Source organism: Bufo gargarizans, chromosome 11, assembly GCF_014858855.1.
Source record: "Bufo gargarizans isolate SCDJY-AF-19 chromosome 11, ASM1485885v1, whole genome shotgun sequence".
Lineage (NCBI taxonomy): Eukaryota > Metazoa > Chordata > Amphibia > Anura > Bufonidae > Bufo > Bufo gargarizans.
Genome location: NC_058090.1, coordinates 95,065,857 through 95,085,662, shown reverse-complemented (window position 1 = coordinate 95,085,662; position 19,806 = coordinate 95,065,857). Strand labels below are relative to the sequence as shown.

General features: G+C 41.0%; 1 protein-coding gene across 1 annotated transcript; it reads left to right on the top strand.

Annotated features, from left to right (window-relative positions):
• Positions 1 to 12,741: 12,741 nt before the first annotated feature.
• Positions 12,742 to 13,689, top strand: LOC122921766 (olfactory receptor 5V1-like). Its single transcript, XM_044271993.1, has one exon. It carries the CDS (start codon positions 12,754 to 12,756, stop codon positions 13,687 to 13,689), a length of 936 nt encoding a protein of 311 aa, XP_044127928.1. The 5' UTR covers positions 12,742 to 12,753.
• The last annotated feature ends 6,117 nt before the right edge of the window (positions 13,690 to 19,806 follow it).

Genomic DNA, 19,806 nt, shown 5'->3' with positions numbered 1-19,806 from the left:
GCACAGGGTATTAATAAAGACAATTTCACACAAGAGGCCGATCGGTCTTCTCGAATCAAGCTATTCCGCTCAATAATACGGATATACAAACAGGATTAAAAATTTTGGGTTAAACTTATAAAAAATATTATCGTTCGTGGTGAGAAATAGCTAGCCTAGCGACATACATTAACCAAAAAATTGTCTACAGAGGTTTAAGAAATACATTAAGACCAAATATACATACAGATGATCCAGAATATATTAAATGTTGGGACAGTGTCCTCAATGAAAACTCATTAAGACTCATGAAATACATGGTTGATTATGAGAGACATCATTTTGAGCGCATTTCTGAACAACTTAATCAAGAGATAAAAGAAATACTCACGTTTGGTCAGCATTCTGACTTTAAAAATCAGGAGTCCAGGTTACAAAAAAGTTTGGAAGGCCTGAAAGAGGAGATAAAGGAAAGAAAGCATCGGAAATATATTCGTGACAAATTAGATTTTGATACTGATAGTATATATAATTGGAAAAACAGACAAAATTTTCCAGTGAGAAACACTAGGTTTACTGACTGAATCTGAAACCTCTGGGGCTAAAACCACAAACACTAAGGATTCTAATAGAGGTGGCACTGAAAGAAAGGTTCGATATAATAGATACCGCAATTTAAAAAAAAAACTGAAAATCCGACTAATAACACATCAGAATTTACCCAGTTGACACAAACTGGAGAACCCTAATTTTTGGGTGGATTTGTATTCTCCAGTTCAAGAACCAATGGGCAATATTACTTCAATAAGGCCAAAAACGATGACGGAAATGCAGAATACCCCAGTGGCAGCATCACCATCACCAATATATTCCGGCACAAACATCACCAACACTACAGTGCAACAGAACCTGGGCCCAACATTGGCGGGTCAGCCAAACATTTTTGCGACACCACCCATAGCCCCCCTTTTTTTAGGGCAGAGCAATGTCCAACCAAGGGACAGGGACAAATGGGGTTACAACGCAAAATAACTGTAATTGGTACTGAGAGATATAATCAGGGATCTGAAAAATACATTACTCCTGGGAATACTGGCTTCCCTTTTGAAAGAGCTGCCAATACAAATATAATAATGGAAGAATCAAATACGACCCAGGTTATCAATCTGTCAGCATTGTCTTTAACAAAGGCACAAATTACACTTTTAAAAAGAGGTCTCACGTTCACACCAGTACCACGGTTTGATAAGTTTAGTTGGGTGAAGGACATCAATTTATTTGAACGGAAATTAGCAATGCACAAACAATTTGCAAGTATGACATCTGATACAGGGAAATTAATCCAGAAACAACAACAAGCATTGTATACTCTGGAAAGTCTTCATATGGAAAGTGAGGGTTTTTACTCTGAGATTATACCTCTACTGACAGACCTTAAACCAAGATCTAGATGGACACCACCTATCTCACAGTTCAAAAATATTGAAACATTTGTTGAATTAGTATCTCAAGAGATCAGAAAACTAAAAATTAAAATGGATATTTTTCCGAAAAACTTGACACATGAGGAGTTTGATGCTCTTGAGGAACTAAGGTTAAATAAGGATATTGTGATAAAATCCAGTGATGAAGGGGGCAACATAGTGGTCCAAGATAGGGTAGATTATGACCAGATAGTAAATAGGCTACTGATGGACAAAGAAATATATGAGACCTTGAAAGAGAACCCTACAAATAGGTATCTCAATGAATTACATATATTTCTGAAGACAGCCAGGGATAAATGCTTGATATCAAAAGAAGAATTCAAATTCCTGTACAACAAAAGCCCCACGATTGCAACATTTTATGCACTCCCGAAGGTGCATAAAAATAAGACTCCAATACCGGGACGTCCAATAGTCTCAGGAAATGATTCTTTGACCCAACCAACTAGCGAATACGTGGATGTAGCGTTGAGACCATTTGTAACATCATTACCTTCATACATTAAGGACACCACCGACGTTCTCATTAAAATAAACGATATCTCACTATCTGCATCCATGTATTTAGCTAGCCTGGACATGGAGGCGTTGTACAGCAATATTGAACACAAAATTGGTATCAAAGCGATAAAATACTTTCTGGATACTAAAAGCACATGTTTTCACGAACACAATGAATTTGTGTTAATTCTACTGAGAATTACACTCACCTAAAGAATTATTAGGAACACCATACTAATACGGTGTTGGACCCCCTTTTGCCTTCAGAACTGCCTTAATTCCACGTGGCATTGATTCAACAAGGTGCTGATAGCATTCTTTAGAAATGTTGGCCCATATTGATAGGATAGCATCTTAGAGTTGATGAAGATTTGAGGGATGCACATCCAGGGCACGAAGCTCCCGTTCCACCACATCCCAAAGATGCTCTATTGGGTTGAGATCTGGTGACTGTGGGGGCCATTTTAGTACAGTAAACTCATTGTCATGTTCAAGAAACCAATTTGAAATGATTCGAGCTTTGTGACATGGTGCATTATCCTGCTGGAAGTAGCCATCAGAGGATGGGTACATGGTGGTCATGAAGGGATGGACATGGTCAGAAACAATGTTCAGGTAGCCCGTGGCATTTAAACGATGGCCAATTGGCACTAAGGGGCCTAAAGTGTGCCCAGAAAACATCCCCCACACCATTACACCACCACCACCAGCCTGCACAGTGGTAACAAGGCAAGATGGATACATGTTCTCATTCTGTTTACGCCAAATTCGGACTCTACCATTCGAATGTCTCAACAGAAATCGAGACTCATCAGACCAGGCAACATTTTTCCAGTCTTCAACAGTCCAATTTTGGTGTGTTCGTGCAAATTGTGGCCTCTTTTTCCTATTTGTAGTGGAGATGAGTGGTACCCAGTGGGGTCTTCTGCTGTTGTAGCCCATCCGCCTCAAGGTTGTGTGTGTTGTGGCTTCACAAATGCTTTGCTGCAGACCTCGGTTGTAACGAGTGGTTATTTTAGTCAACGTTGCTCTTCTATCAGCTTGAATCAGTCGGCCCATTCTCGTCTGACCTCTAGCATCAACAAGGCATTTTCGCCCACAGGACTGCCGCATACTGGATGTTTTTCCCTTTTCACACCATTCTTTGTAAACCCTAGAAATGGTTTTGCGTGAAAATCCCAGTAACTGAGCAGATTGTGAAATACTCAGACCGGCCCGTCTGGCACCAACAACCGTGCCACGCTCAAAATTGCTTAAATCACCTTTCTTTCCCATTCTGACATTCAGTTTGGAGTTCAGGAGATTGTCTTGACCAGGACCACAACCCTACATGCATTGAAGCAACTGCCATGTGATTGGTTGACTAGATAATCATAGAAACATAGAAAGTGTCGGCAGATAAGAACCATTTTGCCCATCTAGTCTGCCCAATATACTGAATACTATGGATAGCCCCTGGCCCTATCTTATATGAAGGATGGCCTTATGCCTATCCCATGCATGCTTAAACTCCTCCACTGTATTTGCAGCTGCCACTTCTGCAGGAAGGCTATTCCCTGCATCCACTACTCTCTCAGTAAAGTAATACTTCCTGATATTACTTTTAAACCTTTGCCCCTCTAATTTAAAACTATGTCCTCTTGTAGCAGTTTTTTTTCTTTTAAATATTCTTTCCTCTTTTACCTTGTTGATTCCCTTTATGTATTTAAAAGTTTCTATCATATCCCCTCTAATCGCATTAATGAGAAATAGAACAGGTGTTCCTAATAATTCTTTAGGTGAGTGTATACTCACTCACAATTATTTTCTGTGCAACGGTGCCTTTTATCATCAGATGAAAGGTACCGCTATGAAAACACCTTGTGCACCGACTTTTGCAAATTTGTTTTTGGGGTGGTGAGAGGACAAAATAGTTTTTTCTGACACATTTGCACATTTCACAAGTCACATTTTATTTTGGGGTAGATTTATTGATGATGTTCTGTTATTCTGGGAGGGTGAAAAACATGAGTTCATAGAATTTGTAAATGAACTGAATAAAAACGATATAGGCATGCATTTCACCTTTGAGAGCCACCGGAATAAAATCTGTTTTCTGGATTTAACAATCCAGAAAGATGAGAATGGTCATATCCTAACGGATATTTTTCGCAAGCCAACTTCGACAAACAGCCTCCTCCACTGGACAAGTTGGCACCAGACAACATTGAAGAACGGGATATCGGTTTAAGAGCCAGGAGAAACTGTACTACAGAGGATGCCCATAAAAAAATGAGGCAGATTAATTATTCAAATGCTTCAGAGCAAGAGGCTATCCGCGAAAAACCCTTAAAAGGGCATTTAATCATGCTAAGAACCCAAAAAGAGGAATTACCCTATGCAGGATACAAAAATAATAAGATGTATTGGAACCTATGATAACCATCTACAAATAATTAACATCCTTAAAAAACATTGGAAGATACTTACCAATGACCGAGAATTGAGCACGGTCTTATCACCATATCCCAGCGTCACCTACAGAAGGGAGCAGAATCTCAGGGATAAATTGGTTCATAGTTTTCTTTCTAAAACACAAACAATAAATGAAACTTGGTTAAAATCCAGTACTGTGGGGTCATTCCCATATGGTAATTGCGCCCTATGTGAATACGTACCCAAAGTCAAGAAATTCAAAAATCCGGTTGATGGGCGTGAATACATGATAAGAGAATTTTTTAATTGTCGGAGTAGTGGCATAATTTATGTGGCATCATGTACTTGTCCGAAGCTATACGTTGGCAAAACAATACAGGAGTTAAGGAGGAGAATATCAGGACATATCAGTGCCATTAATACAGAAAAGGACACCTTACTCTACAGACATATTATGTATACTCACAACAGTAACCTTGATGTCCTTAAATTTTGGGGACTGGCCAAAATCTAACTGGGCCCTAGAAGTGGTAACTGGGATCAAAGACTATTTCAGGAAGAGGCAAGGTGGATCTACAGATTACAGACCCAAAGGGCCTAAATGAAGGCTTTTCTTACACGGCCTTTATTTAACATTTTGGAAAAAGTAACTTACTTAAATGATAATTAATTTAATAATAACACTGTTAGTGTTTAGGTAGGTAAATTATGGTAGCCCGTATAATTTGAAATGACTACTTAGCCACCTATAGCAACATGAGCCAAATGCTGCCTATTTAATGTATATGCTGGTTGCACTTTATTAGTGTTTGTAATAACCACTTATCCATCTATAATAAAATGAGCCAAATGCTGCCTATCCAATGTTATTCACAAATTTTTGGATCCTCTCAGGTCATACAGTTAGACGTTGTCTTCCATGTATTGGTATAGAGTATACTATAATTAGAGCCCAAGAATTGTTCTTCATATGAAGCCAATATGCTGTAGTAATAGTGTCTTCAGGGTAATGATACACTGACAACAAGTTAACCCTGCACTTAAAGTACTTTCAACATACTTACTGGATTATGGATGCATAGTAACTTCTAGTCCTGTCCTCCCCGTCATGGATAATAGCAGAGCAGCGATGCCTGTGGGGAGTAGATGAATGACGAGCAGAGGCATTGGCAGAGCAGCGATACGAGCGGGGAGGAGACAACATAGTTTGTACAGGTCAGCGATGGTGAAAGGGGCGTGAGAGCATGCTGATGCGCTCACACCCGATAGTAAGAAGCGCCTGCCAGTCAAAGTTATCAGCAGTTCTATTGGCCATTGAATAAAGGGCGGACACTTGTAGTATATATAGATGGGCAATTCAAAGCGCGCGCACGCTAGTACCCCAATTCCCCTGACGAAGTCACTTTGCGGCAAAACATGTCGGGAGTGGTGATATAGTGGAGCACTTAGGTTTTTTTTAGACAGTTCACAGCTAGGAGCTTGATTGTAGCGATAGGCTTAGCTGAGGGTCAGCATGTTAGATATGTGTGTATTTGGTACTGGTAATACAGGTTGAAGTGGTATGCCTGATTATACGTGTATAGTGCAGACATGGGATACATAGTGGTAGAGTTGACACAGCTTTCAGCCACAGTTTCCAATTGAGCTGCAGTGCGCAGAGTATAATATAACACACTCTAAGGGCAGCTGATACAAGTGTGCAACCTGTAGAAGTAACAGGCACACACAAATAGACTGCAAATGAGGTGGGCATTGCAGCATAACATGACCTGGATAAATGAGAACCTTCATTAGATACTAGACCTTACTGTGTTCTGACAATTTTAACACTTTTTTCCTTCTTCACACTTAGGTTTTAACAATGATTAAATAAAGATATATTTTTACTATAACACTTATTAGGTAAAGACCCCTGTAACGGAACTCCTGGCACCCCGACTGGGTACCTCCGTCGAATGATTCTCCTAGTGCTTCCCGAGGACTCCAAGCACTCCACTTGACACCGTAAGCGCTGCAGACCCCACGAACCGCCGTAGCGTGGTTGAGGTCTCACCATCTCCTACCCACCCTGGACCTACGACAAGGCTCCAGGCTCCAGTGGGTGAACCTCTCCTACATCCAGAGAGCAGGAACAGCTCTTACAAGAGCTAGTAGTTATGCCAGGGTAGTATAGCAAATCTCCAGCATATAGCAATCCCCCAGTGTCGATCAGTTACCCAAACACCAGCCTCAACATGGTAAAGGGTAAAACAGGAACTCTTTATTGAGGGCTACCCGCCCGTATTTATGCAGGTCCCCATCTGGTGGACATGCCCCTAGGGGACCAGAAGGAAGACTGTGACACAGGACAAATATGCAGCAATTCAGGATACACAGACACAATACATCCCCACAATGCATCATGGTTTCCTCCTCTCTGCCCTGGAGACACCCGAGAAGCAATTCAATTATCTCTCAGGACAAAGGGAAATCGCCAATACACATGTGGGGACAACAGGACAGAAATCACCATTTAAACATACAATGTCACAATCTTACAGTAAACACAGACATTTAACATATCCCCAGATAGCTCAAGTCTGAGTGCATATTATTAGGTGAATGGCACTCAGACTACACGAATACACTAAAATTAGCTATCTGGGTACCCTCACATAACATACAATAAAATTCCAAAGACAGAAAAATACATGAACTTATATAACTATGCCGCTATTGCATAAAACCGGTGCATACAACATGGGACTGTAATCACATGGTAAGAGGCTGGCAAGTAGTCCTCTCCAAGCACTCGTGGCAACCTCAAAAGAGGGGAGTTTGTCACAACCCCTAAAGGGATTTTTTGTCTGTTGACCGTTTAGTTCATTGATTTAATATCCCGAGGATCCCTATGAGGGCTTTTGACTAGACTAGTGTTAGAGCATGACCCATTGTGCTAAATAAGGAAAAGATAAGAAGCTGGAAACTCAGCCCTTAGAGAAAAAATCTGAAGTGGAGTTGTATTGTCAAGCCCTGCTACACCGTACTTTGTAGAAGAAACTTTTGGCTCCAGCGTCCCATCCTGTTACCTATGTTCTAGGAATGTTTAAAGGGAACCTGTCGTTGATTGACATATAGATCTGATTAAATAATCTTTCTGTGCATCTTCCAATCATTCCTAAACTGTCTTTGTGTATGATCAAAAGATTTGTGTTCATGTAAAAAAAACTACTTTTAAAATGTCTCTGACCTTATGGAGTAATCAGAGCATTGTTCTGGCTGGAGGGAGGCACGAGTCATCTCCCCATTCCCTAGCCCATCTCGTTCTCCAAGACCTCCTTTCTGACTCTCCCACACCGGCTCTTTGTTTCTTGACATCATAAATATTTTGGCATTTGGGATGTGGTGATGCTTGAAGAATGTCAATCACTGGTCTTAAAAAGATGAAGTCTTCTCAGTGAAGCAGGAATATGCATAAAGGAATGTAAATTAATTTAGAATTTGTCACAGAAAAAAAAAACTTTGGTCTATATCACAAGTGGTCTTCTCAAATAAATGATCTTCAGCATATTGCCATGACTATCACAATTGCTCCTTTTTTCTACTAAAAGCATAAAACTGAGTCAAGGGACATAGACTGGTTTCTATGTATTCACAGCCTAACAACCACAGGTATTTCCAAATGTTTGTCACCAGTGTGCATCACTTTACTAAGATCAGGGTAAAACTTTCCCAACACAGTATCAGAGAATCCTCTGGTGGGCTGAGGATTTGAGCGAATAATGAGCATCTTTAAGTCAGCAGTAGACAACCCAATTTGGAGACTAATCAGTGACTCAGAACGGTTGACCACTCTACAGAGGAAGGGGGGAAACAAACCTTGAAACTAGTGTTTACAGATGGGTATCTCTGGTTTGTTGGAAAACCTTAAGGGTGTAGTACACCTGTCGATTTTTAAGCAGATCGCTAATGAGCTTGCGTAGTTGCCACCGATTGCCCGATCCGCTCATTCATCGGGTAATCCAAATCCTTTGGCAGGTTTAAAAATTGTTTGCAGGCGGCAGATCATGGTGTCCAATCATGATCTGCTACTAGCAAACAATGATTCAGTATGGTAGAATGATCACTCCTCCCTATAATGAGTAGGAGATCACTATATGTAATTGCAGTGGTCTCCTCCGCTAGCGAGCAGATGATTGCCAGAAAGGAACGTTTCCTTCCCGACAATCGCCTTTTAAACTGGGCTGTTCAATACACCCATTAGTCATGTTTTAAGGTTCTTTAATGGGTCAGAAATTTACTTACATGGTAGCCTACCCATAAATACCACTAGATAGGCAGTTTTCTTCCTGCTGGAGGAGAGCAAAATGTTTTTGTTTTTTTCCCAGAGAGCTGTTATGAGCAACAGGTGTGTACAGCTTTATATTCACCTAAATACTAATTTTGTTTGGGTAATTACCATGCAACTGCCTTGTATCTGAATCAGGATTTGGTTATTGCCTAGCTTTGCCTGTTTGACTAGGGTGGAGTTGTTGATTGTCTAGTATTATATATTCAGGCCCTATTCAATTCTGGTTGGCGAGTATAGTGTCTGTTGCGTTCCCTTCCTTTTTTCTGTATTATAGGATCTGTAGTTCCACGATTGAATCTTGTTCTAGTCTACTTTGTTTTCTGTGTATTGCGGGATATGTAGTACCACCACTGACGAATTCAGATAGGGTCTCTTCAGTATTGTTCTGTTTCTGTCCACTGTCATTCATCAGCTGTCTACTTATACCCCATACATCTGTAATTTACTTCATTGCTGGATCATCTCCTCATTCCACTAAATTGGTTTTAGTGTCTTGTTTTCTGCCAAGAAGAACAAGTATTCCCCCAAATAAAGGAAATATTGTAGTAAAAATATATATATAAGTCAACAATGAATTGTGTAAAAAAAAAAAAAAACTATAAACAGCAAAAGGTTTAATATAATAAATAATATAAAATGTACAACAAAGTGCAACTTGAAGAAACTGTATTCAAAATACAATAAAACTGCCAAGCAACTTTAATCATCTCAGATGTCTACAGGGCAATAATTCAATAGGGAAAGCCTGGAAAGTTACAATTATTTGACTTCAATTTTGTCCCCAAGGACTAACAGTTCATGGCAGCACAGTATATAGGAGGGAGCACTGATAACATAATAGATTGTTGTATGCTGGTTGGAAATGAGCAGACACCATTATCAGAAGATCTTCAGGTGTGGTCAATCAGCAATCAAAGACATTTTCATACTCAGGTAAATTTTTAATACATTAAAAAAGAGTGAACGTTTTTGAGAAAAGACCTTATCTCAGGACTAGATTTGAATTTACTTACTGAGATATCGCAGAACCGAATTTGCTATTTACATCCACTGTATTCTCTGCCATTGAGACTTGACATAAACAGGAAACATAGCTGAGACAACAGAAAACACAGAAATCTAAAAAATAAAGGGAATACAGTAACTGTACTAAGAAGGTTATCACTATGAAGACATGATATAGCCCAAACAGCTAAACAACAAAATGAGCATTACTCCATCTGGTTAAATACACCAGTATAGAAGAGAGATCACACCTAAGCTTAGATACACCTTCACAGACAACTATGTGGTACATCAAACAGTATCACACATGATAGCCTTAAATACGTCTTGTTGGCAGCGACGTATCACACACAAGAGACTTTGATATTCCAGCTTGGAACATATTATTACACATGATAGTATTCAATACAACAGCTCAGCAGACAGTATGATATATGATAGCCTCAGTTACATTGATTCAGCACAAAGTATTAGGCTTCATAAGACTATTCATGTTAAAAGCTAGACTGCTACATGGACTCGAAGAGAAAGAACGAATGTCCAGCTACCCCATCGATCATAAACAAAGCTTGTGAGCCCTCCTTCCCCTCCCAAACACAAAGAAAGCCTGTAAGTTCTGCTTCCTTACACCCATTCATTGGAAAGTACTATGGGGATCATTGATTAAGACTGGCATTTTAGACTTCAGTCATAATACCCCTTTGTGCTGGCGTTGGTTACACCTAAGTTATGTTGAGGCGCCGACCTCTACATAACTTCGGCGTTTCCACCACCAGTCTAAATGTATGCCAGCGCCCTTGCATATATTTAGACCATTTGCTATGCCTAAAAGAGGAGTAGAAAATGATTAATGTTGAGACATCCTTTATGTGGAACATAAATTCATCCTTTGTAGGAAGCACATTGTCTTGTGTAAGCAGGGATATGATGCTGACAAGTAAGAAACTGTCTGGGGATGAATGACCATAGTAACTAGCGTTGAGCGAAGCGAATCATTCGAGGCAGAATTCAGTCCAAGGTTTAGGAAAACTTCGATTTGCAATGAACCCGAATTTCCTCTTGCTTCATGGTAACGAATCAGATTTTCCGGTTGGACTTGTTAAAAAGTGAAAGTAAGAAGCCCGGGAACGCGATGATCACCCATTATGCCGTGCTGCCAGCCAATCCGCAGGTGGCCATCGCCTGTGATGTCACAGCCCTATAAAACCCTCATCCTGCGCTATCTCCGCCATTGTCCTGTGAGCTGAGCATAGGGAGAAACGTGGCAATGCGCTAGGGACAGTGTTGCTGCAATAATCCAGCGGCCATGTTTGATACATCCACCATATTTGGTCACCTTGTCTTAACCCTAATCATTTTTAAAGCAAAATACCACTAGGTTCATAATAGGGAGGGATAATTCTGGTCATCCCTGTTGTAGATCCCTCAATTTCATTGCTTTAAGGAAGGTTTCCAGGCCTCAATGCTGTGTAACATCACACAGGAGAACAAGGGCTGCTACATACACATTGGGCGGGGATTGTGGGAGCCAGAGCATACCCGGATGGCCATGGTATCTGAAGGATTAAAAGCCGGTTGCAGACATTAGTGCTGTGTGTAAGCTCTTTAAAACAACAGACACCTGACAGCCATGTTGCCCGCTGCACGTGCCAGTGGGCACCATATAGATTCATTACACACAAAGCATTTATTCATTGTAATGTTGATGGTTATGGTTTAAAACTAATATAAACCAAAAAGTCAGGATCTCAGAAAATTTGAATATTGTAAAAAAGTTCAGTATTGTAGGCTCACACTCTAATGATCTGATCAACACTAATGTTTTCTAAGCCTTTAAATGTTCCCTCAGTCTAGTACAGTAGGCTACACAATCATGGGAAAGACTGCTGACTTGACAGTTGTCCAGTAGACAGTCATTGACACTCCTCACAAGGAGAGTAAGCCATAAAAGGGCATTGCTAAAGAAGCTGGCTGTTCACAGAGTGCTGCATCCAAGCATATTAAGGGAACGTTGACTGAAAGGAAAAATATAGTACAAAAAATTGCACAAGCAACAGGGGACAACTGTAGCCTTGAAAGGATTGTCAATATAAGGCCCAAGAATTTGGGAGAGATTCACAAGGAGTGGACTGCGGCTAAAGTCAGTGCTTCAAGAGCCACCACACTAGACGTATCCAGGACATAGGCTACAACTGTCACATTCCTTGTGTCAAGCCACTAATAACCCAGAGACAACATCAGAAGTGTCTTACCTGGCCTAAGGAGAAAAAGGACTGGACTGTTGCTCAGTGGTGCAAAGTCCTGTTTTCAGATGAAAGTCAATTTTGCATTTCATTTGAAAAATCAAGTCCTAGAGTCTGGCATTTTCCAGCAAGGTCTTAGTACCTGCCCACACTGCCAAAAGTACCCATACCTGGTTTAAACATGGTATCACTGTGCTTGATTGACCAGCAAACTCTCCTGACCTAAACCCCATAGAGAAACTATGGGTAATTGTCAAGAGGAGCCACGGCCAAGTATTTAGTGCATATGCTCTACATAGTTTTTAGTAGACCAACATTTCTGTATTAAAAACCATCTTTTAAATTGATTATATAAATTCTAATTTTCTGAGATGCTTACTTTTGGGTTTTCATTAGCTATAAGCCATTAACATCAACATTTAAAGAAATACAGGCTTGAAATAGATCACTTTGTGTGTAATGAATATAAATAATATATGAGTTTCACTTTATGAATTTAATTGCTGAAATAAATGAACTTTTCAATTCTAATATATGGAGATGAACCTACAGTATATGTATTTTATTATATAGAAGTCCAGGAGTATAAGAATTACATTAAAGCCAAACTGTGTTCACTATGGTCAAGCCAGGATGTGTTGTTTCTACACGGTGTTCCTAAAAGGGTTGAAGACCGGTCTGTTCTGAAGAATGGTAAACTCATGCTCTCAATAAGAATATATAAAAAAATAAACCACAGGAACTTTTAACTGTTTTATCTCTTAGTTACAATTCACAAGCTGAAGTACATATAATGAAAGACTCAAATCAAACATCTCTAAGAGGATTCGTCCTCCTTGGCCTGTCCAATGTCCTGTATCTTCAGGTCACCTACTTTATTTTGTTCTTGATAATGTATATGATAACGTTGTCTGCAAATGTTCTACTGATCATCGTGGTGAGGACCAACTCAACGCTGCACACTCCCATGTACTTCTTCTTAACTAACCTCTCCATAATTGACATCTGCTTCTCCTCCACCATTGTGCCTAAAATTTTAATAAATACTCTTTCCGAAGACAGAAGTATTTCTCTGGTGGGATGTGCACTTCAAATGTATTTCCACATGGCTTTGGGAGCCACAGAGTGTGTTATTCTTGCCGCCATGGCCTATGATCGATTTGCAGCCATTTGTAGACCACTGCACTACCAAACAATTATTAACAAGAAGATGTGTGCTTGCTTAGCCTCCATGTCATGGAGTGTGGGCTTTGGCGGTGCCAGCATTCATACGCCCCTCACTTTCCAACTACCATTTTGTAAATCCCATAATGTTAACCACTTCTTTTGCGAAATGCCTCCTTTTTTTACCCTCTCCTGCAAAGATACCCGTACCAATGAAATAGTCGTGTACATTGCGGCAATGTTCATTATCATGTGTTCTTTCCTTTTGACATTAATTTCATATATTCAGATCATCTTCACCATCTTTAAGATCCGTTCCTCACAAGGCAGAGAAAAAGCTTTCTCTACCTGTGCTTCCCATCTCACTGTTGTGTGTCTGTATTATGGGACTACCATTTTCATGTACCTGAAACCTCGTTCTGCGTATTCTCCTGAGACAGGCAAGATCATGTCTATTCTATATACAGCGGTGACTCCAATGTTGAATCCCATCATTTACAGCATTAGAAACAAGGATGTCAAAGACACCATCAAAATTAGACTTTCTAAGAAATCAAACTATTGATGGAAGATACATGGTTTGGAAACACCAAGCAAATTCAGAAGGTTTACCCACTTGCCTCTAGATTTGTATCAAGTGCATGAATTTTATTGACCAACATAGTTGCCATTTTTCTACATGTCATTAGTGTCTCATTAGTGGTAGATCAACCTCTGGAACTCCCAAAGATTATGAGAATGGTTTTAAAACACATTGCCAATCCTAACCAATTGTTGTTCCCGACATATCAACAAGTGAATGGGATTGGGTTGCAGGTTCTACACTACGTGGGGTTGGGTGTAACACTGTATTTTATCTAGGGCTGATGCAGGAAAAAATTATATCATCACACAATACACAATAAATACACCCACAATACCCACATGAAGCTCAGTTTTGACAGATTTTTGCTGTATAGGCATTCGTCAATAGGGTCCTATCTAAAAATAAAAACTTATAACACATGGTATATTATTTTTGAACTTGGTACATCTGTATAGAATTGTAGCGTCAACTACTTCATCCCATAGGTTTGCTGACTCATATCTTCTCAACATATTCCAAAAGGACATCCTCGTCAATGGGGCTCTATGGCTATGATTTGTGGGTACGTCCCATGGAGTGACCCTGGGTAAATGCTGAACGTAGTGTTGGCACATAATCACAGCAGAGCTATATAATAAGGACATCCATAGCCTAGAGTCCCAGATTGCAGTCCTCAGACCCTGGGTTCTCAAGCGTTAGTATGTTGCAATCTCTGTGACTTAACATGACAAAAGTAGGGAAAGCCTCTGGGCAGTGGCGGCTATTGTAGGAGTGTGAAAATACCTTGTTGTTGGTGTGGTTTCTAGTGAGACCAAGCAAGTGTGCAACCGTTCGAGAAATGTGTGGGTGTGCTGTAGTGTTAGCGCATGATGCTTAGTGCTGATTGGGGCAACGGTTAGCCAACCTTAAAAAAGAGGAAGTGGAGGGGTGTCCTTAAGCCCTGCTACTTTGTAGAGGAAACTTTTGGCTCCATCACCTCCATCCTGAGTTGTGCCACTGCAGACAGGAGAACGTTGTGCTCAACAAAAAGACTGTAGGCTGCTGAACGTAAAGAAATTATCCGGTTAACAGTCTTCCCTTCGCGTGTGAACATCTTGCATCCCTACACTCTCACCCTTTTCACATAAAGCTCTGATCCCAAACATCTCTGCTGCTCAGTAACAAATGTTTTAATAAACATATACAGTGTACGACAAATGTTGGGAGAGATAAAGATCAGGCTGTAGGATTTCAACTGGCCAATTATTTTCTTCCTGGAGAGGTACGCCGCTTCCAGGGTGTCTCGCAGTGGTTTCTCCCCTCTCCCCATTCACACACATGCACATTTAGTCGAGACAAGTGAATATGTGAATGGGAAGATCAGAAAATATACCATTTGTTCGACAAGCGTTCAGCCAACAACTACCTCATGTGTATAGTCATCTTTTTTTGTCATTAAACATGACTGGTCAATGACTTTGGATTTTTCATCAAATAACTTCCACCAGTAAAAAATACAGTACACTCTGGAAATGATATCCTTCGATCTAAAACAACTGTACAATTTTTCATTTGTTATGAAATTCTTTATCTTTAGTTAAAATATCAATTAATAACTTAATTATAATGAAATCCACTAATAGGAAAAGATAAGTTTAGAAATATTTTTTTAAATGACCTTGAAGGTAAAAAAAAAAAATGAGGTGCCGTGAGAGTAGGAAATCTACAGGGAAATCTAGGAGCATTAGCTCCAATCCAAGCATGTACACAGGGGACTTTTAAACCCTGATAACACAACCTTTGTAAAAAGGAGCCTACAACCATTTCAGTTTGCTCTGTGATGGGGGCACCATAAAGCAGTGAATAATTACAAAAACGTTTGAAAGCTATTCCAATTATTTAAAGCTGGGCAAGTCGTGAGAATGAGAGTCGCGTGGGAGCAGAAGTTGCGAGCGGTCAGGCACGTGGCCATGAGACTGGTGAGGGTGATATCAATGATGTGCAGATGGTAGTGGATGATGATGTAGCCGATCGCACATGGGAGCCGAATGAAGAGGGGGCTTCATCTTCATCATCATCAGGGGATGAGAGGGGCAGCTTGCGCATGAGACAGCGGATGAACCAACAAGGTGCAAGCGTGGCCGTGAGTCCGCAGGGTGGCAGTAGTGTGAAGCCTGGATCCAAACATGCCCATGGTAGACCATCTGCTACTCAAGAGCCTACCTGTCTGGAAACAACTAGCAGTGCACGGGTTTATAGAGGCAGCAGCAGGTAGTAAGCATGCATTAGTGGGCGTAAAATGCTGTACTTGCTGTGAATTTTTCATCAAGTCGTCGGAGGACGTCAGTGTGGCTGTGTGTAGAATCTGTGGGCAGAAGGTGAAGTGTGACCAGGGTGCCAATGTTGGCACCATGGCCTTCATCAACACATGGAGCGTCATCATAAAGTGACCTGGGAAAACCGTAGAGCTTATGTTGTGGTACAGCCCGAGGCATCTCCTAGAAGCCCCCAACCCTTTTCCTGCAGTCAAAGCTCCACCACCTCAGCAGAAAGGAGCTGTGTTTCCTTCCCATGATCTACTGGTTCAGATACTCCTCTTCTTAGTCCTCATCACTCATTTCGTCAGCAAGCAAGGCGATTGCAAAAAGACAACAGTATGCATGCACCCATCCAATGGCGCAGAAGCATAACATGCTCCTGGACAAGTTGCTGGTACTACAGTCCATCCCTTTCTATGTGGATGACTCTGCACGTTTCAGAGAACTGATAGCTTGTGCCGAGCCCAGGGGGAGAGTCCCAAGCTTTCATTACTTCTCCAAAAAGGCTATACCAGCCTGTTGACCAGAAGGTGGGCCAGTCCTTGAGCCTATCGATGTCTGGTACGTTACACAGCAGCACCAACAAGTGAAGCTGTAACCATAGTCAAGGACAATATATGTCCTTTATGGACTACTGTGGTAAATGTGGTTTCTGCCCAGGCACACCAGCAACTTGGCCAGGTGATGGTAATACTGCCTCTGCATTCTCAATCTGTGATTCCTGCACTAATGTCCTCCTCTCCCTCCTCATCCTCAACCTTGTCCTCAGCCTCCACTGTAGGCACAATTCAGAGTGGTTCTCCAGCATACCAACTATGCAGAGCATGTTGGTGTCATGCTGTTCTGCACCTGGCCTGCCTGGGCGAACAGAGTCACACCGGGGAAGAACTTCTCTGTGTCTTTCAAGACGAAATCAAATCCTGGCTATCTCCTTGCCAACTGAAGATTGGAAGCATGGTCAACGATAATGGAAAGAACATTGTGTTGAAGCTGCGTCAAGGCGACCTGATCAATTTGCCCTGCATGGCGCACTTCTTTAATCTGGTTGCAAATTCTTCCACCCAACTGCAAGGCATCTTAAAAATGGCCAGGAAACTGCATGCACTTTAGCTACTCTTAAACTGCAAAACACTCCCGCCTTGAGCTGCAAAGGCAGGATAGCATTCCCCAACATGCGACATTTCCACCTATTGGAACTCAACCCTCCACATGTTGGACCGACTATATGAGCAGAGAGAAAGGCCGTGAACGATTTCATGATGATGCAGGCGAACAGGAGTACTCCCCTGTGTAACTTTGACGTTTGCCAGTAGCAGCTCATGCGTGAAACCTGCCGTTTGCTCAGACCCTTTAGCAGATTCTAATAAATCTGGCTGGCCAGGGGACAGGAGATGTGGTGCCTACATCTCACAGCCACCTGAGCCCTGTGGAGGCTGAACTGGTGGAGAAGGAGGACGAGGAGGACATTCACTCACAAGCAATGTATACAGAAATGGGTAGTTTATCTGCATAAGTGACAGGAGAGGAGCAGGAGGAGCTGGAGGCCAATGAGGAAGACCAGGCAGATGACCCCCGACACACCGTGGCAGTATGCAGTGGAGATGGAGGCAGGGAGTCCCTCCAAGTCCCTTGTGCAAATGGCCAGATGCATGATGAGTTGCTTGCGTAGTGACAACCGTATTATCACCATTCGGCAAAAGGATGACAAAAGTCTATGACAATGAAATACAACAGCATAGTACACAGAATATATTCACTCATATTAGTTTGTATGTCTAGCTTTCAGTTTGAGAAGATGTACTATTCTTAATGTGTTACTGAATCGGATTCTCTGCTGCTTGTCTTGACAGTAGCTGGTTTCTCATATTGATCTATTGCCACCAGCCCTGACCTCAGCCTAGTCTCTCAGTAGTGCACAAACCATGCTGCCCTGACCTTAACCTGTTCTCCAACTACAAATACTGCCTGACCACAATGCTTCACACCTTTGTCTCTGATCCCCATGGGTCAGCAGGTGACTACACCAGGACTAAACCAAAAGGTAGCAGCCTGGCAGCTCCCCTACAGCAAAGACCAGATTTTTGTATAGGGGTTAAAGGGTGATTACCAGGGGACTTCATATATCATGCCCGCATGAATACCACAAAGCCAAACTTGTTTAACCCAATTAATTCACCATGTCATAGCCTGTCCCTTTAATGCATTTTCATTAAAATATACAAAAATGATAGCAAAATATGTAGTTTTAACTACAGTTTTCCAACAACCATAAATGTAATAGAGGATATAAATCAAACATCTTCAGGAACATCTATCCATTCTAATGCCCTTTATCTTCAGATCATCTGCTGTCTTGTTTTCCTGGGATATGTACAGTACAGACCAAAAGTTTGGACACACCTTCTCATTCAAAGAGTTTTCTTTATTTTCATGACTATGAAAATTGTAGATTAACACTGAAGGCATCAAAACTATGAATTAACACATGTGGAATTATATACATAACAAAAAAGTGTGAAACAACTGAAAATATGTCATATTCTAGGTTCTTCAAAAAAGCCACCTTTTGCTTTGATTACTGCTTTGCACACTCTTGGCATTCTCTTGATGAGCTTCAGGTCCCCTGAAATGGTTTTCACTTCACAGGTGTGCCCTGTCAGGTTTAATAAGTGGGATTTCTTGCCTTATAAATGGGTTTGGGACCATCAGTTGCGTTGTGGAGAAGTCAGGTGGATACACAGCTGATAGTCCTTCTTCAGGAAATTTCTAGGCGTATGGCAGTTTAAGCGCATGATCCATTGTGCTGACTAAGGAAAAGCTCATCAGCTGGAACCCTAACCCTAAGAAAGGGAAAAAGTCTGAAATGCAGGGGTGTTGTTAACCCCTGCAACTTTGTAGAGGAAACTTTTGGCTCCATCGCTCCCATCCTGTTACTTATGTTCTTGGAACCTTTAAAGGAACCTGTCATTAGGACTGAAAAATATCCAATGGAAGAAGCTGCATCTGTCATATAAGTGTTGCAGCCCCTTCAAATGTCTGATTGACAAAGATGCTAAGAGTCCCACTGATTTTAAATTGATGGCCTATCCTAAGGTCACAGATAATACATATAGTTGTTCAAGTGCTAGCTATTTTTTTAAAGTAAGGGGTCAGATTTACTTAGCCTGTAGAAGGTTTAGGCATAGACAGGTTGCCTAGATCTGCACCAAATATATTACTGTGGCTTATGATAGAAGATAAATTTGCTTCTAGGCTAGACACTTCCGTCTAACTCTATTCCACCTATTCGTTGGCTTACTTTGAGACAGAATTTTAACCAGAAATGGGGTGCAAAATGTTGTATCTTAGGCTACGCCCTTTTCCCATGAGGTCACAACCCTTTAATTAAGAAACTTTTTGGAAACATTTTACGCCCAAATCTAGGCACACTACATTACTAAATGTGGACCAATGTACTGTCATATGTCTAACAAAGAATATTACTAAAAGGCCCCAAAAGCCTAGGGCTCTTATGATTTCCCAATCCACCTCAGGAATCACGCTGCTTGGGCTGATATTGACAGAACAACGGGACCCCCATCCCTCAATCACAGTGCAGAAAGATTTCTCAGATCCCGTCTATCAGTGCTAGAGACTGAATGTCAATCAAGTGTCTTCTAAAGATTAAATATTCTCAATGAAGTAGGCAAATATGTATGAAGAAATGTAAATGACCTAAGAAGCTGTCACAGAAGGAAAAAATACTTCAGTGTACATTATAGGTGGTATACTGAAAATAAATGGTTTTCACCATATTGCC

Bases quoted from the DNA above. Each gene is read 5' to 3' on its own strand.
- LOC122921766 (XM_044271993.1), top strand. From the start codon at position 12,754: ATGAAAGACTCAAATCAAACATCTCTAAGAGGATTCGTCCTCCTTGGC.